Below are 24,310 nucleotides of genomic sequence, written 5' to 3' on the forward strand. Positions count from 1 at the left end.
TACACGTTACGCCACAGGGTCACATAGCTTCCTTAGGGAGATTCTCAGGGTGAATCCAAACTGATCCTGTGACATAATGCATAGAGGAGGGACAAACTGCCATCATGATGCTCGTAGTCAGGAGGAGAGGAAAGGGTACACAGATCGCTGAGTTGAGAGTGTGAAACAGTGTCAAAGATACAGGCGTTTATATGCAATTGCGATGTTTTAGTGTGGTGCGCTACAAGCACCAGCTACATGTCAGTAGCTTTTATTAGTGTAAATAAACTGTTTTATATTTAAACACTATAAGCACTATTGTTGCCGATTTTTTCTTATCCCTATGGCAATGACTACATCTGATCTAATGAGGAAATTGATGCAGGAGTAATAAGGAGGAAGAAGGAGTACTTGAGAGTTCCTACTATATTCCTGATAGTGATTTCTAACCTCACTTAGTTGGGAGGTCACAAGCTATTAGGTGAGAGCACATCTGATGATGGGGAGCACGAGTGTTATTGGATTTTATTACCACAACAGGGGAAGAAATATCACTGATTGAAAGACTTTTTTGATCATTTATTACTTTTAAACCTTTCTATCCTTCAGCCCCTATTCACATCAGGGTGATTTGACATGTAATTTGACATGTCAAATCACATGCCAAATCACAGCCTATTGCCAGGAACGACACCGTCCAAAGTTCCTGCACTACTTTTGGCGACTTTGGGGGCAATTTCAATAGACATCTGCGCATGAACCCGCACAGATGTCTTTCAAATCGCCCCTGAACTTGCAATGAAAAGCAGATTTGAAATCATGCGAGTTCAGCTGAACTTGCGCAATTTCAAACCTGCATCCAATGTGAACGAGGGTTCAACCCACAAATTAAAGAACTTTACAGTTTTGAGATAAATCAAAACTGAACTGCTGCTTCTGATAACAGGAGAACTGCCTTGCTGCAGGTAATATTTTCTTGGGAGCTGGAGCATATGGAGCCTCTTCATTTTCATTTTCAATTCATCCTGTAAATCTAATTAAAAAAATGAGTTTGTCTTAGATTTACTTGGAAAGGTCTGTTGGAAGTCTTAGGCAAAGCATACATGGCACTAAATGTCAAAGTGTATTCAAGGCATGTCAGCATCATCCCCAATGTTTTACCCTCACCTAGGTGGAACAGGGCAATTTGGGGATACAATGGAAGCATATGTGAAATGTAACCCAACCATCTCTATCTCAGTCTTAGAACTTAAAAAGGAGTATTTTGTACTCCTGTGACCCAGATTAAGCTGATAACAGGCTAAAGCCTGCTGTTGGCTGATGTGACAAAGTCAGTCCAGGCTCTGCAGGGATCCCAACAATAGTATTGGGATCTGCCCAGATGCCTGGCCGGCAGCTGGCTCAGCCTTCCAGTGTGCCACAGAAAGCCTGAGCCAGCCGCACCCGCTCCCTCCACAGCCCGATGCTCCAGTGAGTACTGAAAGGGCAGAGCAGAGAGTCAGTGTAGAGGAGGTGGGGGACAGATGCAGCATTGGATCCATGCTCCCTCTGCAAACTGTAGGTAAGCATTAAAGATTATTGTTTTAGAATCCCGCACTTCGCTTTCCATTAAATAAAAGATGGCAGTAAGTGCAGATGAAAGTGGAATACCTAAAACACAAGGGCATGTGTAACCATGTCAGAACAAAAAACTGAACTAGACGTAGAAATGGCTTACACACATGAGTGAATTCCCTGTTTCAACGGTGTGCTTAGTTCAGCTGACAATGCTCATGCATAAGATGAAAATGAGTGATCAAATAAAGCATTGAACAAAACCCTAAAATACCAGGAAGGCCAGCAAAGCATCTGCATCACACTCATAAAAACATCTAGTGCTGTCATAATAAATGCTACAAATGTTTGACACAGGCACCAAGCAATCATATCAGTGAGTAGAACACATCATACCCTTTAAGCTTTTTTAATATCCTGCCATAAAGTGAACTTGACTACTTTTCTTTTTCATTTAGTAAAGCCAATTAGGAGACAAAATAAAAGCAATCTTAGCAAACATAAAAAAGTGTAATGCATAGATACATATATACATAGTACATACACACATTTGTATTCATACCCTGCACAACCCTTGAACACACAAGTCATCCGTTTCAGGACCACAAGGAGTACCATCAACAACTCTGTCTTTCAGCTGGTAATAGGAAGACGTCCCAGAAACACGACAAAATAGCTTGCAGCGATCTTTCATTAAGACTGTACAAACAATACAACATTTTATTCTGTTACTGTGAAGCTTCTGCATCAAGTGCTGTTTTTATTTTTCAGGAACAAAGGGTCCCTCTTAATACTTACTGCCACTATACTTTGGAATCCAGCGTACATTAGTCGTAAGGCCATTGATGTTGAAATGTTTGCCATCATATTGAGAACACTGCACTTCTCTAAAATCTTTCTTTCCTTTTGGACAGGAATCAGTGCTGCAAGATCGAAACTTTAGTCTCCTCCCTACACAATATTTGCCACCATTTCTTGGTCTGAAAAAAAAAAAAAAAAAAAAAAAAATGAAATTACCACCAACCCACTTATGAAATGTGAGCACAAACATAAAAAATTGTTTAAAAAAAAAAAAAAAAAGGTAAAGTAAAGGTCTGGACATATGGTGGCTTAGGTAGATGCACATGCAGTAATATAAACATAAAGCGATTTTATACAGCCATAAAGTTTAATAAAGTCATAAATACCCAGGAAAACACAAATAATTAATCTTAAATAGCTAAAGGAAACCAGAACTACAGTTCTTCTAAGTTGATGTCAGTCTACTAAGACGAGACATGAAAGAAATACACTACATTTGATTCTTTCTCTGATTTTACAATGCGCAATATGACAATAAATACTTTTGTAAATACAATATATGCTTAATGTATTGCTTAGGAAACTCCTCTGTGGTACACAGGACCTCTTCCTAACAGTCTGCACCATAGTTAGAAATATCCTCTATTTGTCTCTGCTGCCGTATGTGCTTTCTGAGAAGTGTGAATATTGAGCAGACAATTATACATTTGTGAAATTAAGCCTTTCAGGCATTTTAGTATCACTTTTATCTTAATTACAAATCTTTGTAAATTTTTCAAAATTGCATGAGCACTGGAATTTTCTGCAAAGTTAACTGTTGCGCCTTGCTACTTCTATTAATCTGAACAATCTTCAAGTTTGTAAACTTACTTAGATCTAACATTTATAGGTAAAATTGATCCAGGGATTATTAAATTGCCTCTTCGGGGATCATGAAGAAACATTTCCCCCGTTGGAGCAAATTAGATCATGATTTATTTGTTTTTTTGCCTTGCTCTCGATCAACCGTGAACTGGATGGATTATGTAACTATCCCCATACATTTACTGTCTGTGACACATATTCACTGTGGCCTGTGAGTAGGCACTGCTGTGTCACACATTTCTCAGAGCCTGCCTTCTGAACTACAGAGGTGCTGAAAGGAGGAATTTCAAGGAGCTGAGTCAGTACATGTAGTCCTTAGACATTGAAATAAACAGCAGAGAAGAAGCTGCAAAGCATGTAGGGAATCCAGGAAATTGTGGAAAGAAATGGCCAGCAGTGAGGCAGAACTCACAACATGTTTATAAATATTTTTTAAGTAAGCTTATATTGGATTGTCAAATATAACTATTGTTTGTATTGTTATTATAATGGTGATGTTATAAAATAAAAGTGTATGTTGTGACCATAGATTTCCTTTAAAATTTTGCAGCACCATTCTAAATGACTTCTTCCTTTAAAAAGCTGTTAGATCAATCGTATGCCTGCAATTCCAAAAAAGTAGCAAATACTAGGAAATGCTAGCCCTTCCCACCCACAGATTCTATTAATAACCAATTTCTGTTAAAGTTAGCCATTGTTTCATGTCAAAAGCAGAACAGACTATTGTGTTTTACCAAATAGCTCAGAATCTAGGGACCCTGGGGCATTGAAGATTATATACAAGAATTCTGGTTAAAAAAATACACTCAAAGGCCACTTTATTAGGTACACTTTGCTAGTACCAGGTTGGACTCCATTTTGCCTTCAGAACTGCCTTAATTCTTCGTGGCATAGATTCAACAAGGTGTTTGAAACATCCCTCAGAGATTTTGGTCCATATTGACATGATATAATCACACAGTTGATGCAGATTTGTCGGCTGCACATCCATGAATCAAATCTCCTGTTCCACCAAATCCCAAAGGTGCTCTATTGGACTGAGATCTGGTGACCGTGGAGGCTGTTGGAGTACAGTGAACTCCTTGTCATTTTCAAGAAACCAGTTTGAGATTATTTTAGCTTTGTCACATAAACACTACAAGGATACAAGACGCCAACAGGTAACCAGACTCTGTATTAGGGGGCAGTCTCTGTATAAACAGTTCATAAGAAGTCCATAAGAAGTCCATAAAAGTAGGAGAAAATGATCCCATGACAAACATGGGGGGATCCGGAAACATGGTGTCCAAGCACTAGGGCATGCTTATTCACAGGATCAGAGGGAGGCTCTAAAAGATTGATAGGAGAGAGAAGAAAAGTTTTTCCAAAGTCTGCGTGATGTCGGTCCTGAATCAGTATTGCGCAGACTCGGAAACGCATCGCGATCTCCCTCCCTCCAATGACGTCATCTGCACACGCTGCAGTCCTTGCCATGGTCTAGCTTCATCCCCTCTGCTTGGCTTTCCACCTGAGGAATTCTGCCTGGCCTTCTCCATGCAGCAGTAAACCCTTGCGTTCCACATCGCAGACATCCATCGCTGACATCCTGGACTCCTCTTCCTGATGAGCTTGTTTGACTTCACTCTATGTGAGCTGCCCCTGGTATTTTATTGCACCTAGTAAACCTGTAAACTGTCTGCACATACAGGCACTTTTTCTTCTCTCTCCTGCCGAGCTTTGTGCCAGGCTGGAAGTAGCTATCAGAAGATGGGTACACTGTACACATAAGGGGATGGACATGGTCAGCAACAACACTCAGGAAGGCCGTGGCATTTAAACAAGGATCAATTGGTACTAAGGGGCCCAAAGTGTACCAAGAACATATCCCCCACACCATTACACCACCACCACCAGCCTGGACCGTTGATACAAGGTAGGATGGATCCATGCTTTCATGTTGTTTATATCCAATTCTGACCCAACCATCTGAATGTCACAGATGAAATCGAGACTCATCAGACCAGGTAAGGTTTTTCCAATCTTCTATTGTCCAATTTTGGTGAGCTAAATTGTAGCCTCAATTTCCTGTACTTAGCTAACAGGAGTGGTCTTCTGCTGTAGCCCATCTGTTTCAAGATTCGATGTGTTGTGTGTTCAGGGATGGTTTCCTGTATACCTTGGTTGTAACAAGTGATTATTTGAGTTACTGTCACCTTTTTATCATCTCAAACAAGTCTGTCCATTCTTCCCTGACCTCTGACATCAGCAAGGCATTTTCATTCACACAACTGCCGCTCACTGAGAAAAAAAGTAGTAGATCAGCAGTTTTTTAAATACCCAGCCTGTCTGGCACCAACAACTTTGCCACATTCAAAGTCACTTAAATCCACTTTCTTCCTCATTCTGATGACGGTTTGAGCTTCAGCAAGGCATCTTCACCACATCTAGATGCCTCAATGCATTGAGTTGCTGCCATGTGATTGGTTAATTAGCAATTTGTGTTGCCAAGCAATTGAAAAGGTTTATCTAATAAAGTAGCCGGTGAATGTAGTTTTAAATGGGCTAATTAGTTCCTATGTAGAGCATAGAAGCTTAGGTCAAACACTAGTGTGAAAAATATAAACTCCTATAGCAGATTACTATCAAGTTGGAAAAGGTTCTGGAAATTAACAATGTACCAATTTTAAGATTATTACAGCTTTACCTCAGGAACAGTAACATAAATAATGCATAATTCATCTTGTAAATCTTACTCAGGTTGATTGCAACTTCTAATAGATGTTTTAATTCCACCACCACAGGTTCTTGAACATGAACTATATGGCTCCCATGGTCCCCAACCACCATCCACAGAACGAGCGTCAACTTTGTCCACACAAAGGCCACTGCGACAATGCTGGTCAGTGAAAACATAAAATAAAGAGTATTTCAGAGACAACCAGTACATAATAATGTGTAGCTCTAGAGCATCTAAAAAAGAAAGAAAGATATTCTACTTTATTTTTGGTAAACACTTGATAAAGTCTTTCTGATGATGAAACATGATGGAAGGAGGAGCAGGTGACGAACGTGATGTAGCACTTTCCATTTTCCAAGCTGTGGTGCCAGTGAGCGACCGAGCTATATGCCGGCAGCGAGGTCACTGTTAACAAATGGCAACAGTGAGCTTTTTTTGTGTGATACAGCTAGTGCTGGCTAAAGCACAGAATCACTAACCACCTCCCATGCTCGCCTCCAGAACTTTTCCAGAGCCTCTCCAATCCTATGGAACTCCTTACCTCAATCTGTTCGATTATCTTCTACTCTATTAGCTTTTAGACAATCTCTGAGGACCCTCCTCTTCAGAGAAGCCTATCCTAACTGCACCTAACACTCTACTCCCTTTTCTCCATCAGCTCATCCCCTACAGTTATTGCCTTTTGTTTAGCTTGACCCTCCCTACTGTATTGAATTGTCTTGTAAATGTATTGTCTTCCCTCATATTGTAAAGCGATGTGCAAACTGTTGGCGCTTTATAAATCCTGTATTATAATAATAATAATCATGAGAGTGCTTTTTATACTCTTTTTATACTTTTTTTAAGTTAATGCTAATACACTACTAATGCTCGCTAATATTTTTTCATGGAGGAATCTAAAAGTAAAAAAAAAAAAAAAAAAAGGTGAACAATAAGGATATACAGTATAAAAGTGCCTAAAAAATGTCTGTATAATGAAAATAGATATAAGAGACAATGAAGAAGCTTACCCTTCCATGTCCACAGTCACTTCCATCAGCCAAAGGCATGTGTTGTGTAAAACATCCTTTATGCATTCCTTCAGTACTGGTGCACCACAGTCTTTTGCACTGTTTCTGATATAAAAAAAGAAACATGTTTATTAACAAAACAAATATATATATATATATATATATATATATATACGCACACAGTATCTCACAAAAGTGAGTACACCCCTCACATTTTTGTAAATATTTTATTATACCTTTTCATGTGACAACACTGAAGAAATGAGACTTTGCTACAATGTAAAGTAGTGAGTGTACAGCTTGTATAACAGTGTAAATTTGCTGTGCCCTCAAAATATCTCAACACACAGCCATTAATGTTTAAACTGCTGGCAACAAAAGTGAGTACACCCCTAAGTGAAAATGTGCAAATTGGGCCAAATTAGCCATTTTCTCTCCCCGGTGTCATGTGACTCGTTAGTGTTACAAGGTCTCAGGTGTAAATGGAGAGCAGGTGTGTTAAATTTGGTGTTATCACTCTCACTCTCTCACACTGATCACTGAAGTTCCACATGGCATCTCATGGCAAAGAACTCTCTGAAGATCTGAAGAAAAGAATTGTCTACATAAAGATGGCCAAGGCCAGGGGTGTCAAACTCAGTTTCATTGCGGGCCACATCAGCATTATGGTTGCCATCAAAGGGCCGGTTATATCTGTAAGATTAGATGTCCAGAGCATCCCACGCCCCCCTTACACCCTTACAAGGGAAATGTCAAGAACCCCCCCACCATCAGAAGTCAAAAGTCACCTACCCTTCCTTACATCACAATGCAGCCCCTTACCTTGTGCTGCTCCCATGAAGAAGATGTTGGTGGATTTGGGAAGAAGTGCAGGGTCTGGAGGAGACCCAGAGGAGGGCTGGAGTCAGCTTTCAGAGTCTGCTGAATGCTGAGACCAGGGGAGCCAGAGGCAAGGTGGTGTTGCAGCTGTATAGAGAGGTGCAGGATCTGTAGGAGGAGTTCTGCCCTCCTCTCTGCTGCGGACTGCTGAGAAGGAGGGGGTGGGCAAAGACAAGCCTTTCTGCACCTGCACAGAGGAGGGCAGGATCTGGCAAAGGAGTTTGGTCCTCTCTGCTGCCGACTACAGAGACAAGGTGGGGGCAGAGACGGGGGGGGGGGGGGTTTAGACATTAATGGCTGTGAGTTGAGTTATTTTGAGGGGACAGCACATTTACACTGTTATACAAGCTGTACACTCACTACATTGTAGCAAATTGTCATTTTTTCAGTGTTGTCACATGAAAAGATATAATAAAATATTTACAAAAATGTGAGGGGTGTACTCACTTTTGGGAGATACTGTAAATACACAGTTATCCTTCCACTCTTTCATCTTCATAGTAAACACAGAGAATGAACATTGGGAAAGCAATCCACATCATTTTTTAGCAGCGTTAACTACTGTAAATTTGCAATAACTTACCATATAGGGACAAACTTGTGAGCCGCTGCCAAACATCAGTTCACATTGCTTATTAGCATCGTAAACTACACCAGGTAACTGGTGTGAAAATTCATAAACCCGTCCACTAGGCTTATCAAGTAGACATTCCCCATAACCTGTGCTAGAATGAAAAATTGTAAGATTAATATATATATATATAAACATATTTATGTACCTTATGAACCTACACAATATTGGGCATTAATGGGTTGGAAAAAATTGATTCTGCATTCCTAAGCAAATAATCAGATTCTTATTTTTAGACACACACTAAAAGAAACACGATTCTTATGGCTAAAGCAGGTAAAGTATATGTAAACCCTAACAATTAACCTATTTGTTCCCTTTTGTCCAACCCATTAAATATACCATTGAAAATCTTTTGCTATATTTGTCTGAAGTGCCAAAATAACTCTTGATCCTGCCAGAAATCATACAAGCTGATAACTTCCTGTGCTCTCTACCGCTGCTGCACAAAAAACCCCAAGCAGTGTTATCAGCCTTGCCTAGTTCACATCCACCACCTGTGATTTAAAGTAGAAGTTCACCCTAAAACTAAAAACTGTAAATCTTCTGGCATCCTCAATCTAAGAATAACCTATCTAGCCCTTTAAAGAAGAAATCGCTATACCCCCCTTTTTGAAGCCAATCCAAAGAGTTACTATGAGACTTCCATTGTCTGCTGCCTCCTCTGAACTCGTCTACACAGAGAACCTACCTCTGACAGCTCAGTGTTGGACTGGATTGGCTTCAGAAAAGGTATGTATAGTGATTTCTTCTTTACAGGGCTATATAGATTTGTTTTAGATTGTGGATGCAAGTAGATTTACAGATTTTAGTTTTAGGGTGAACTTCTACTATAAAGATCACCTTCTTCCTATATACTGGAGATGAGGAAAAGGAGAGGTCAATCCTAGGATGACAACACTGATCCTTCATTAATACAGTACAATGAGTGAGTGTTGTCTCATACATCAAATACATTTTGTAATTACCATTGTATTAAAGACAAACATTGAATATACTGCAAATAGGAGGGGGGAGTCACTGGTCATGAAAGTATGTTTAACTGTATAGATGGTTTCCCTACCTGTTCCTATATCTTTAGATCTTTCAGCTTTTCACAAACATGTCTTCTTATACATAACTGTCAGTCTGCGTCTGACTTTGTTAAGATCTGTCTACATATGTCTCCCAAATTATCTTTAATTCTTGTGCATGTCTGTCTTTCAATACATGAATATCTATAAATCTGGCTGTCTGACATTTTCTTTTTGAAGTGCACTAAATCAGTCTCAGCATTTCACAGTATGTAATTTTACATTCTGTAATGTGTAGATTTCAATAAATGTTATTTATCTTGGAAATTGCAGGACTCATTTGTGGCTGTGAATTCAATAGCTAAAGTTATGATGTGAGAGAAAACAAATCCTAAACGAGGATGCTTGTCTTTAACCACTTAAGCCCCGGAAGATTTTACCCCCATCCTGACCAGGGCCTATTTTGCGATTCGGCACTGCGTGAATTTAACGGACAATTGCGCGGTCGTGCAACGCTGTACCTAAACGAATTTGACGTCCTTTTTTTCCCACAAACAGAGCTTTCCTCCGGGGACGCGCGCTCACTCCCTAGACCCTCACAGGCTAGCGACGTAGATCTACGTCACTCTGCCTGTGAGGGGCTGACTGCCGACGTAAATAGTCGTGCAGCAGTCGGCAAGTGGTTAAGTGGTATTAAACCCAAAACCAACATTTTATGTACAGCATTTAGTGTAGCTAACTAATCATTATATGTGGTGTCTGCATCAGTGTTTCTTTGGCTTTTTTCCCTCTGTTTTTACCTGGTAATCTGGTCAGTAACACACCTCCTGTGTTAGCGAGACACAACTCTTGAGTAATGAGCACAGGAGGCAGAGCAGACACCAGCATTGCCAGTCTGAGGGGGGGGTGGTGATAGTGTAAATTGGTGTCATTTGTCAGCCAGACTAACTATGTAAAATGTATTAGCAGATTTAAATACACTAACAAGTTGAAATCAAACTCCATCTCACACTTTATAATCAGTTACAGCAAACAGCTTTTTTCATTTTGGGATACAGGTTTTGCATAAATAAATAAAAGCTGATCATTTTAATCACCCCCGCCAGTGTTAAGTCTCATCTATGTAATGCAACCAAAAATGTGCAGCGATTCCTGTGTTAAAAAAATCAGTACATAACAGTCCTACAGTATAGATGAAGTCCCAATGTATGAATATGTGACTGGATTGCACCAAGTCTTCAGTGTCACCCAGAATAATTCCAACAATGTGCGTAATATATCTAACCACTCACCAGAAAGTGAATAAAATCCAGCATAAAGTAAACTTCCATTATGAGATGAACATGATGGGAACAATTCGTCACACACGTGCACCTCCACCAATCTGTACACTCACCAGATATAAAATCTTTGGCTCATATTCTGAAGCAAAGAAACCTCTCGCCTTGGTGTGTTAATATGTGAGTGGTCCCCAAAAAACTTGACACTATGCAAAAGAAAGCTCACCCATAGGGGCGTGGCTGACCAGGACCAAAGATGGCCATGTAAGGGCTCTGCTCTACTTCCCCCGGGGGAATAATTGGCCCACTTTGGCTCTCCAGAACTGCAGTACACCCGCTAAACAGATGATTTGCCTCCCTAGACCATCAGGGACATGACGAGGAAAAGAAAAGACTCAAGGAAGCCACATAAACGAATGGCCTTCTTTGTTCAGAGGCCCCATGGAGACAAGCAAGATGACACCGGCTCCCCACCATCGCAGGCCACCTGTTGTCGTCCTCTTGCCTCCTGAACGCACACACCAGGGAAGAAAGCTCACCCGTGGAAGCCCAGATGATGCTCATATAGTGTAGCAGTTTACAGTATTTAAAATCAAGTACAAAAGCACCATCCTATGAACACACCAAGGCGAGATGTCTCCTTGCTTCAGAGTATGATCCAAAGGTGCATTATGATTTAATATCTGGTGAGTGTACAGATTGCTGGAGGTGCACGTGTGTGACGAATTGTTTCCAAGCACATTGGGTGACGTTTATCTCATAATGGATGTTTACTTTATGCTGGATTTTATTCACTTTCTGGTGAGTGGTTAGATATATCACGCACATTGTTAGAATAGTTCCGGGTGACACTGAAGACTTGGTAAAATCCAGTTTATACAAATACATATATATACACATATATATAAATTCATACATTGGGACTTCATCTATACTATAGGACTGTTATGTATTGATTTATTTAACACAGGAAGCGCTGCACATTTTTGGCCGTGTTATAATTATTTGAAATTGTATGTTCACCTTTTTAACAGCTGCTTAAAAAATTTACAGAGCTCACTTTTTTCTTGTTTGATTTCACATCTATGTAAACGGATGCATTCTGCTGGAGAGCTTAAGCGTAAAGAAAAAAACAACAGACGTGCTGGCTGGATCACCAGATAAAAATAGAAGAAAGAAAAGGGAAACAAATACAACCATCACATCTAAGAATTGGTAAGCTGCAATATAATCAATGTTTGCTTTTTGGTTTGATGCTGCTTTAAGTCCCAGTTCACACTTGTGCGATGCGGGAAGGCTGCGAATTCGCAGCCTGTTCCCGCATCGCAAACGCACATCTGGCAGTTCACACTGCCATATGCGATACGCAGGGGGTGTCAATTAAATGTTAACGACACCCCCAGTTTGATCGCATATCGCAGTGCGATCTGACAGTTCGCACAGGATCGGATCGCACAAGTGTGAACCACTGTGAGATCCGATCCTGATGCGGCTGGAAAAATGGGTCATGTGCGTCTTTTGTGCGGGTGCAGTGCGAATTTCAGCCATACAAAGTGTATGGCTAAATTCGCACCGCACATCTGATCGCATGTAATGAAGGAGCAGTGCGCTCCGATATTACATGCGATCGCCACCCTCGCTAGAGTGTGAACCGGCCCTAAAGCTAATATTAAAATACTCCATTTTGTGTTTTTTTAATTTTTCAAACAAACACACACACACACACACATATTTAAATGTTAACTTTTTTTGCATTCACATGTGTGCATGGCCTGATGGAGATGTTTTTTAATTTTTTTTTTATTTTGTTCTAATTTCTTTTTAACCACTTACCCTCCAGAGGGTTTTGCCCCCTTCATGACCAGGGCATTATTTTCTTTTGGTGATATTTGATCACCACTGTTTTTTTTTCTGATCATGATCAAGATACTTATCTGCACAGACACTATACTAGCAATGGCAGTGATCAACAACTTATAGTGTAACTGTGATAGTGTTGCGGTCAATCTGACGCTAACTAATACTGGTTGAGAGGGACACTACCTGACATCACTAGTGACACTAATACAGTGAACAGTGATAACACTGTACACTGACACTATACTAATGACACTGGCTGGGTGACATGGGTAATCAGGAGGGGTTAACTGTGTGCCTAACTGGTGTATGTATGCTGCTTTTACTTACAGATCTGGCTGGGTTTCTCTTCTTGCTTTCAGTTGTGAATAGCAGGGAAAGATACAGCCAAATCCAGTGTTTACAAACACACAGATCTGTGCTGTGATTGGCCATGGCTGATCAGCAGGTATACAGTCAAAATGACTGGTTTAACCACTTGCCGACCGCTCACTCGAGCTCTACTGCAGCAAAGTGGTTAGTTCCCGTCCAGCGACGTAGACCTACGTCGCTGGACTCCTCCCCTTGTGGGCGGCGCACACGCGCCGCCGGAGGCTCGCTCCCGCTGTATTCAGTCACAGAGGGAGTCGGGCCAGGGGAGGAGCGGCGGTGATCACCGCCGCTCTTCCTCAATCGTCGGGGAATCGAGTTTGGAGATCCGCCCGCTTGTGTAAACAAAGCGGGCGGATCTCCTAAGTGACAGACAGTGACAGATTGCAGGGTTGAGAATAGCTGAACCTGCGATCTGTCCCTGTGTCACTCAGTCACCTCCCCCCACACACGTTAGTAAGCACCAGGCATACATTAACCCCTCCCTCTCCAATAAAATTAACCCCTTCCCTGCCAGTGTCATTTTTACAGTAACAGTGCATATTTATAGCACCGATTACTGTAGTAATGTCACTGGTACCCCCAAAAGTGTCAAAAATGTCAGTCAAGGGTCCGATCTGTCCGCCGCAATGACGTAGTCCCGCAAAAAAAAAAAATCGCAGATCGCCGCCATTACTCGTTAAAAAAAAAAAACACCAAAAATGACAGAAATCTTTCCCTTAGTTAGTAAACGCAATAACTTTTGCGCAAACCAATCAAAATATGCTTATTGTGATTTTTTTTACCAAACATAGGTAGCAGAAAACAAATTGGCCAAAAATGTAAAAAAATTTTGATTTTTACATTTTTTTGGGGGGGGAATTTCATATAAAAAAATGTGAAAAATATTGTTATTTTTTCAAAATTTACGCTATTTTTTTTGTTTATAACGCAAAAAGTAAAAATCGCACAGGTTATCAAATACCACCAAAAGAAAGCTCTGTTTGTGGGAAAAAAAGGATGTAAATTTCGTTTGGGTACGGCGTCGCACGACCACGCATTTGTCAGTTAAATTCGCACAGTGCCGAATCGCAAAAAGTGGCCTGGACGTAAGAGCAAAATCCTCCGGTGGTAAAGTGGTTAACCTGCTGACAAACTTGTGCTGTGTCCAAACATAGCACAGGTTAGCAGGGGGCACACGCCTCTAAACCATGAAGTACACCGCAATGTATGGGTATGTCGTGGTGCCTGGCTGTGCTGCCCGCTAGCAGTGAATGTACTGTTAGCAGGCGGCAAGTGGTTAATCTAAATTTATTGGTCCCCTATATGATAGCATGGGTAGGTGACGGGAGCTACTTATGAAGACATCAGGGTTGTATTACACCCCTAATGTTACCTCTGATTTCTACTGCAGCTAATTAAGCAGAGACTGTGCTTGATTAGCTTTTTTTAACTGGCCACAGTAGCTGGGGAATGACAACTCTAAACATGGAAGCTACAAAATGCTTGTTGCTTCCAGGTTCATACATCACAGAAGAGATAAGGGAATATATATTCTCTAAGCTCTGAGCTTGAGACCCATGATGGCCAGCAGCAGCAAGTGGGTGGGGGGCACCTTTATTTTGCAGTACAAGTGATCACTTTTACTGAAAAGCCAAGAGCTGGTTGAAAACAATGGTAGAAGCTCACAGCTGCAGCACTGATAGTATAGCATTTGCTATACTGCGGCACTCCAATAGGATTGCACTAGCCACCCCTTCCCTCCCCTGTCAATTCACAGAATGCTTTGTATTTTGTTTTTGGGTGAACAAAATACAAAGTGTTTGTGATTCTGCAAGCAGTGACGAGGTGAAGGGAAATGACGGCATGACTGCTGTGTAGGAGACCCAAAGGTCTCCTGTCGGAGCAACAGAAGTATAGCATCAGATATAAATATATAAATAAGGGAGAGAGCTTCAGGAGGCAGCATAGAATTTGTTACACTTCACTATTAGTAGGTCATCAGATTTTAAATAAAGATATCTTTTTTCAAATTTGAACTCTAGGCAGACATAAAATACATGAATTAATGAAGCTTTTTATTACACCATTAAATTTATTTTTTTAAGGGTGTCCAGGTGGGGCAGGAGCTCTCCTGTTTCTACACTCTTAACTTGTGCCCTCTATTGAGTCAGTTGAGGGACAGATGATGTACCTTATAGGCTACATTGCCTCTAAATATAATGGGGCATATTAATAAATTCAAAATTATATTCCTTCAGATATTCCTTTACTTCTTCCACAACTGCCCTATGAGAATACCTCTTACCTTCTTTAGGGAGATTGATGGCTGTGTTGGGTCATTTACCAGGGTGGGGTCTCATTCCCGGTTGGCTAGGACTACGCTGAGTCTTCAGTTGCGGTGTGGAGGGCTGGCATTGCCTGATTACAGGACCTATTACTGGGCAGCTGTTTTAGCCACTGTCCGTTGGTGGTTCATTCAGTCTCGGGCCAGTGCGGCAATTTGATTTGAGGCTGCATTGCTGGATTCTCTTCAAGAGCTTGGCAACCTAGTCTATAGAGGGGCCCGAGCATATCCCAACCTTCCACACCTCACTAGAACAACGTTGTGGGTTTGGGAGATGGCGAGAAAAAGATTTAGGCAACCTGATCACTGATCCCCAGTTTGTCCCTTATGGGGGAACCCAAATTTTGCACATTTTCTTCAGCTACCAGATTCCCAAATGTGGGCCCGGTTTGGGGTAAAAATTTTACAAGACATATACACCATGGGTTTTCTGATACCATTACCTGACCTCCGATGAAAGTTTGGACAACCTGGGTGGATGTATTTTAGATATCTTCAGTTGGGACATGCTGCTCGGGCTCAATTCCCTAACACCTTAACACTAGCAATGGACCCCGTTGAGGAACTCTTAGCTCAGAAGTCGTTAGCCAAACCGCTCTCATCTCTTCATCTTGGTTTTCTGAGCTTGGAATCCTTAAGGATGGATGGACTGTGGGAGGTGTGGAGAGCGGACCTACCTGACCTTGACAGAGAGGACTGGGAGGACTGTTTTGAGGATAGTACAAGACTTATGATTTCATCCAGAGACAGGTTTATTCAGACTAAATTTCTACATAGAGTGTACTACAACCCCCAGAGACATAGAATATTTCCTCAGACATCTCCGGAGTGTCCCTGCTGTGTGATAGGACATGGCTCCTATTTCTATATGTTTTGGAGCCTTGGAGCTGTCCAAGGGTGGCTCAGTTCTGTATGGAGGTGTTCGAGGTAATTAACTTCCGTCTACAGCCGTCCCTCCATATCTCCCCTGCTCTGGCACTGTTGGGTATCTCAGATGACGAGCAAAGACCCAGATATACAAAAACATTAATCTCTTATCTTTTATATTATGTCAAGTGTGAAATTATTTTTAAGTGGAATGCCCCTCCTTCTGTGGTCTTATTTTGTATTTTGTACTTGTACTTTTGTTATCTATGTACTTTTTCATGCTGTGGTATGTATGTGACATTGTCCCATGCCAATGTTTTTAATAAAGGAACAGTTTGACTTGTAAATGTATTTTTTTAATATAATCAGTGTAAGTACTGGAAATTGACCTATTGTCAGCTTCTTGCAGTCCCTGCCTAGCAAAGCTACCATGGAAGTAGGTGGCGAAGCACACAAGCAGCCAATCAATTCAAGTGTTGACAAGAAGCATGTTGATAGAATAAAAAAGCAGTGATGAGCTCCATACTCTGCTGCATCTCCTTTCACGGCCCAGAGACAGACTAGGGTGGATCAAGGGCATTCTGGGCTCAAAGGCAGTGGTTTGAATAATTCTCAGACTAAGGACATCTAGCATTAGAAAAAAAAAAAAAAACACTACAGGGGAATCTCTGGATTGACGTTTAGTATTGCTACAAAAGTTAGTTTTTCTGTTTTATCTTCTATTTGGCTATTCATAGTTCTGATATTAATGCACTTCAGCAAACAACGAAAATTATTAACAATATTTACGGCCTTAAAATAAAATACTCACTCTAGGAACTCAGTAACATATTTCTGGCTGCATTTAGACCATGTCCATGGACTTGTGTCATGACTTAAAATCGCAGACATCACATGAAACTCATTTTTAATTCCTATGTCTTTGCATTTTGAACTGTCATCGTGCGGCATATTAAAACTAAAACAAAAAGTAATAAACAAGCCATTAGAGCAGACTGTCACAATTCAAAAATATTTTTTACTTCTTAAATAATCCCATCAGTGTTAAATAATCACCAGAACAAAATCAATAGTTTTTCAGCTGCTTCACTTTAACATTTTGCAAACAGCAACATATTAGCTGTATGCAGCCAAATAGCCTAATGCTGCTCTGTGTCTGAGACTTAAAGAGAATAATACAGTATCACCATGCACAGAAATAATTATTTATCGGAACAGTACAGTATAAAACCACTTATTACAAAATAAATATTTTATATCTACAGTTGACAGTATTCTATACACATCCTTGAAGCTTAAAATGATTGTAAAGTCTCGTTTTTTTTTTTATTATTAAAAATAACAAACGTTATACTTACCTGCTCTGTGCAGTTGGTTTTGCAAAGGGCAGCCTGGATCCTCCTCTTCCCGGGTCCCTCTTTGGCTCTCCTAGCCCCTCTCTACTGTTGGGTTCCCCCACAGCAAGTGGCTTGCTATAGGGGCACCCGAGCCAAGTCACAACTCCGTGTGTCCATTCAGACACAGAGCTGCGGCCTGGCCCCACCCCCTTTCTATTCTCATTGGCTGACTAACTTTGATTGACAGCAGCAGTCAATGGCATCGCGCTGTTGTCTCATTCTATAAGGAGGGTAGTCCCAGATGGTTGAGACATTCCTACAACCAGTTGCGGCTGGTGCTCAAAATGTTTGGGGGGCGCAAACAGAAAAATGTAATAGGCATTGCTTTGCGTCAAAAAAACGCTGTAAAAAATTGCGTGACTTAACAAACAATCATTAGGTTGGTTCAAGATTGACCAGCGTGTCCCCATTCAATGCACAGTGACCGGCATGTCCCCATTCAATGCACAGTGTCCAGCATGTCGCCCATCAATGCACAGTGTCCAGCATGTCCCCCATCAATGCACAGCGTCCAGCATGTCCCCATTCAAAGCACAGTGACCTGACCAGCATGTCCCCCATCAATGCACAGTGACCTGACCAGCATGTCCCCATTCAATGCGCAGTAACCTGACCAGCTTGTCCCAATTCAATGCACAGTGACCTGACCAGCATGTCCCCATTCAATGCACAGTGACCTGACCAGCATGTCTCCCATCAATGCACAGTGTCCAGCATGTCCCCATCAATGCGTGCCTCCCCCCCCTGAGGACTTCACTTACCTCTGGTGCCACTGCCGTCACCGTGCCTGGCGTGCTGCTCGGGACTCGGTCAGTCGTCTTCTCCCTCCGAGTCCTCATCTCGACCTGCATGCGTGTGTAATGTTCCGGTACCTTTGGTACCCTAAATTACTCTTTTCACAAGTGTATGCGCCCACCATTCTCTTTTGGAAAGGTGCGCATACACCTTTAAGACTGAAGCTGTCATCACTCAGCGCCGGACTAGATGGCTATTTAAATCGCCGGTTCTCACTCACATGTGTTCGTTCAAACACCCTTACCTGGATGCTAACTTGGCTTGAAGCTTTCGTGCTTGCAAGCATACCTCGCTGACGGAACCTCGCTGCGCTGATCCCTGCATCCCGCTTCCGGATCATCCGCTCCTCCTGAACCAACCTTCGGCTGTATTGCTATTAGTGCTAAGTACCCCGCAGGGGAACCCTCTATAAACTTATACTAAGCTTACACTATCTAGCTCTGCATAGTAAAGACTATTTATCACATCTGCATATCTAGATTGCTAGCTCTTAAGACTACTGCTACTTATTCCTGCACTGGGTTGATCTCTCTTGTATGTCCACCTGCTACTCTGTCATCTGCTACCATACATGATTGATAAACCTACCTGCATCCATCTGCTACTGTCTTACCTTCAAGTGTCTGTCACCTACCACCTCCACTCAACCTGTCTCTTAAATCTTCATCACTGTGTTACTACATACATAAAGTCACTCTAGGAACCAGCTTGTTGAGTGTGTGTATTTACTAGCTGAATTAAGACCTTCCACACATGATGAGTCATTGAGGTTGGGAATGGTATCTCAGCATCTCTCTTACATGACTACTGAAGTGGAATATTTCTGCAGCTGAAAATCCACACCATACATGAAACGCAGGAGCGTTACAGATTGAACGAACCACAAATGGATTCAGCAGAAATAACCACTCAGGTGACACAATTAAAACTGCAAGTAACTGCGTTAATACACGCACTTGCTGAATTAAAAGAAGACAATCAGGCTCTGTAGCAGCAGGTAATTAGACTGACACAACTTACCTCTGCTCAGTCCCCTGAACCCAAGATAAATCCCCCTTTGGTATTTACAGGCGATCGCAAAAAATTTCGCGAATTTAAAAACGCATGTGAGTTACTTTTTTTGCTAAAACCTCGTACCTACCTTACTGATCACATTAAGGTTTGTACTATTATTTCTTACCTAACAGGCGATCCTTGAGCCTGGGCAGACTCTCTTTTTGAGAAAAACGACCAGCTTCTCAACTCCTATGCCTTGTTCCTAGCAGAACTCACTAGCCTATATGATGACCCCAATAGGCAGAGTACTGCCGATCTTCAATTAAGATCCTTGAAACAAGGAAGGAGGCCTGTAGAAGACTTTGTCGCGGAATTCAAGAGATGGACCCTTGATTCAGAATGGAATGATGCATCTCTGAAAACCCAATTTAGGCTTGGCCTATCAGAAGCCGTTAAGGACGAGCTCGCCCGAGCGGATCTACCAAAAACCCTGGATGCATTAATACAACTCAGTATTACCATAGATAGAAGACTACGAGAAAGAAAGGCTGAGAAAATGGGAATGCCATTATCCGTTTCCTCTCGGATTCCGGCCGTTAACCCCGTTCCTATGGAGGTGGGAACCATACGCCCACCGCTATCAACTATGGAAAAAGCCAAAAGACGATATGAAAATCTCTGCTTGTACTGTGCATCCCCGGATCACAAGATAAATGTCTGTCCCCTGGTCAACAAAAAGAAGGGTGAGTGTTCACATGTCCTCCTAGGGGGATTGACAACTTCATTCACTAACCCTTACATTTTTGTTTGTTTGACATTACAGTGGGACCAGAACAGGATTACTACTAAGGCCATGATTGACACAGGATCTTGTGGAAATTATATTGATATATGTTTTGCTGCTTCAAATAAAATTCCTATTATTTCTAAACTTAAACCTGTCTCAGTAAGTCTTTTTACCGGTGTTCCGTTATCCTCTGGTCCGATCACCGATCAGACACAAGCACTTCTAGTCACTATTAACGAGTCTCATAGGGAGACTACTACCTTCGATTTAATACCTTCACCCCACTTTCCCATTGTGTTGGGACTTCCCTGGTTACACACACACCAACCAACCATAGATTGGAAGGAACGGTCCTTGGCCTTCCTCTCTTGCTATTGCGAGGATACGTGTAACCTCCCGTCTTCCGGGAAGATTCTGTCTATGGTGACAGATGAGATTGCACCACTATGTTATCAGGATCTTTCTGAGGTTTTTCTTGAGAAAAATGCTCAAGCATTACCTCCTCATCGAGACTATGATTGTAGCATTGATCTACTCCCAAATAGCAAATTGCCGTTCGGTCATGTTTATCCTCTTTCACAGGATGAACTTTCCCATCTCAAAACCTATTTGGATGAGAATTTGGAAAAAGGTTTTATTAGACCTTCCACTTCTTCCACAGCAGCAGGACTCTTTTTTGTTCGCAATAAGGACTCAAGTCTCAGACCTATCATCGACTACAGGAAATTGAATGCTATCACAATAAAAGATCGCTATCCTCTACCGCTTATCCCTGAGCTCATTGAGCAGGTGCGTGGAGCTACGTATTTTTCAAAATTGGACCTGAAAGGAGCATACAATCTCATTCGAATCCGTGATGGACACGAGTGGAAGACTGCATTCAGAACCAGATACGGATTGTTCGAATATCTTGTGGTGCCATTCGGGCTATGCAACGCCCCTGCAGTTTTCCAACGATTTATAAACGATATTTTTAAAGACTTACTAGATGTCTGTGTTGTGGTATATCTGGACGATATACTTATATATTCACGATCCCTGTCTGAACACATAAGACATGTAAGACTTGTACTATCGAGATTGCTTGCACATAACCTTTATGTGAAACTAAAGAAATGCTTGTTTCATAAAGACGAGGTACTCTTTCTAGGCTACATCATATCCAAAACAGGAATCGAGATGGACATGAGTAAAATATCCTGCATTCAGGATTGGCCTACACCAACCACACGCAAGGCGCTACAGCGATTCCTGGGATTTTCAAATTTCTACAGGAAGTTCATTAAAAACTTTTCTGCTATTGTGAGACCCCTCACACAGCTCACTAGCATAAAAAAAAAACATTCAAATGGTCAGAAGAAGCCAATAAAGCTTTTCACTTGTTAAAGACAAGGTTTACTTCCGCTCCCATATTACGCCATCCAGACCCATCCCTCCAATACATTCTGGAGGTAGATGCGTCAAACATGGCAGTAGGAGCAATACTCTCCCAACGACCAACCCACACTTCACCACTTCATCCAGTCGCCTTTTTTTCTAAATCCCTAAGCAGTCCCGAGATAAATTACCCCGTAGGTGAAAAGGAACTGCTTGCTATAAAATTGGCTCTGGAGAATTGGCGACATTTACTCGAAGGCACCCAATTACCAATAATTATATACACGGACCATAAAAACCTCCAATATCTTCAGACTAGCAAACCTCTCTCGCACCGACAGGTATGATGGTCACTATTCTTTCTAAGGTTTAACTTCCTAGTGACCTACACACCTGCAGATAAGAACAAAAAGGCGGATGCACTATCACGACTAACTGAAGAAAACTACTTTGAAATCCCTTCCGTTCCTATAATACCTCACAAACGCATTATTGGAGTTGTCCGTTCCTTGAAGGAAGAGGTTTTGCATGGTATAAGTTTGGATTCACCCCCACCACAACTAAATACTGATGCAGAAGGCTTCCTCTACTGTGCCAGGTCCAAAATTGACACTACGAGACCATCCGGTCTACTATGCAGTCTACCAATACCCCAAACTCCATGGGAAGTTTTGTCCTTGGACTTCATCGTAGAATTGCCTCTTTCCAAAGGATTTAATACCATCTTGGTGTCAGTGGACCATCTGACAAAGATGGCACATTTCATTGCTATTCGCAGACTACCTTCGTCCAAACAAACGGCAGAACTCCTGATGAAACATGTCTTTAGATTACATGGTATCCCAAAAACTCTTCTGTCTGACCGTGGATCCCAATTTATTTCTAAGTTCTGGCAAGAACTATGTCACATACTACGGATCGAGCGGAAGCTCACTTCTCCTTACCATCCGCAGACCAACGGACAGACTGAAAGAGTCAACCAATGCATCGAGCAGTATTTACGTTGTTACACTTCTTACCAACAGGATGATTGGGTGGATCTTCTCCCTCTGGCAGAATTTGCCTAAAACAACGCAACCCACAGTACAACCAAGCAGAGTCCGTTCTACTTGAACTATGGGTTTCATCCCTCTATTCTTCCACCACGCATCCTTCCTTCAAACAACCCAGTAGCCTCAGACTATCTTACCCAAATAAAGGATTCTCTGGGTTTATTAAATACTACCATTGCACACGCTCACAGTCAACAAAAGAAGTACTATGATCTTCGCAGAAGACCTTCTCCACAGTACACTATCGGGGACCTCGTTTGGCTCTCAACAAAAAATTTAAGACTGAAGATCCCTAGCAAAAAGCTTGGACCTCTGTTCTTGGGACCTTTCCCAATCAAAAAACTTATTGGAAAAGCTGCAGTACAGCTTACATTGCCAATAGACCTAAAAATCCATCCCATTTTCCATGTGTCGCTACTGAAGCCCCATGTTCCGGACCAAGGAATAAGGCCAAATATTCCACCTCCGCCTCCTGTACAAGTTGAAGGTGGAGAAGAATACGAGATAAAAGAGATTCTGGATTCTCTTATCTACAGAAGAAGACTTCAGTACTTGGTTAGATGGAAGAACTATGGGCCCCAAGACGACACCTGGCTAAACACCTCTGAAATACATGCCCCTAGATTAATCCGCAATTTTCATGCGAGATACCCAGACAAACCAGCTCCAGAGGCCTTCAGGAGCCGGCCTTAAGGGGGGGGTATTGTAATGTTCCGGTACCTTTGGTACCCTAAATTACTCTTTTCACAAGTGTATGCGCCCACCATTCTCTTTTGGAAAGGTGCGCATACACCTTTAAGACTGAAGCTGTCATCACTCAGCGCCGGACTAGATGGCTATTTAAATCGCCGGTTCTCACTCACATGTGTTCGTTCAAACACCCTTACCTGGATGCTAACTTGGCTTGAAGCTTTCGTGCTTGCAAGCATACCCCGCTGACGGAACCTCGCTGCGCTGATCCCTGCATCCCGCTTCCGGATCATCCGCTCCTCCTGAACCAACCTTCGGCTGTATTGCTATTAGTGCTAAGTACCCCGCAGGGGAACCCTCTATAAACTTATACTAAGCTTACACTATCTAGCTCTGCATAGTAAAGACTATTTATCACATCTGCATATCTAGATTGCTAGCTCTTAAGACTACTGCTACTTATTCCTGCACTGGGTTGATCTCTCTTGTATGTCCACCTGCTACTCTGTCATCTGCTACCATACATGATTGCTAAACCTACCTGCATCCATCTGCTACTGTCTTACCTTCAAGTGTCTGTCACCTACCACCTCCACTCAACCTGTCTCTTAAATCTTCATCACTGTGTTACTACATACATAAAGTCACTCTAGGAACCAGCTTGTTGAGTGTGTGTATTTACTAGCTGAATTAAGACCTTCCACACATGATGAGTTGGGAATGGTATCTCAGCATCTCTCTTACACGACTACTGAAGTGGAATATTTCTGCAGCTGAAAATCCACACCATACATGAAACGCAGGAGCGTTACAGCGTGCCACCCATCACCATCCCGACTCCCTGGCGACCGTGCTGCTCGGGAGTTGACTTCTTCCTTCTCCATGGCGCCACGACTCGGTCGGACCGATGTTCTCCGACCGGACACCGGACTGTTCTTCCTCCATGCGCGCCGCCCGCTGCCTCTTCTCTGACGGCGGGCGGGAAGGTGACTTCAGGACGGTGCATGACTAACCGCCCCCCACGCGACGTCACCCGGGATGTCTGCTATGATTGGTCCAGGCTGGTGACT

General features: G+C 42.0%; 1 protein-coding gene across 1 annotated transcript in view; it reads right to left on the bottom strand.

Moving 5' to 3' along the window:
• Positions 1 to 24,310, bottom strand: part of ADAMTS20 (ADAM metallopeptidase with thrombospondin type 1 motif 20) — a 283,904-nt gene that overhangs the window by 113,079 nt on the left and 146,515 nt on the right. Inside the window, exons 9-14 of the mRNA XM_082253104.1 lie at positions 16,958 to 17,104; positions 8,387 to 8,528; positions 6,925 to 7,029; positions 5,931 to 6,073; positions 2,332 to 2,513; positions 2,096 to 2,232 (exon numbers count right to left, since the gene is read on the bottom strand). Coding sequence (XP_082109230.1) covers positions 2,096 to 2,232; positions 2,332 to 2,513; positions 5,931 to 6,073; positions 6,925 to 7,029; positions 8,387 to 8,528; positions 16,958 to 17,104 — 856 coding nt within the window. The remainder of the gene's footprint in view (positions 1 to 2,095; positions 2,233 to 2,331; positions 2,514 to 5,930; positions 6,074 to 6,924; positions 7,030 to 8,386; positions 8,529 to 16,957; positions 17,105 to 24,310) is intronic.

This window comes from Pelophylax lessonae (assembly GCF_965119305.1).
Source record: "Pelophylax lessonae genome assembly, chromosome: 4".
Taxonomy (NCBI): Eukaryota; Metazoa; Chordata; class Amphibia; order Anura; family Ranidae; genus Pelophylax; species Pelophylax lessonae.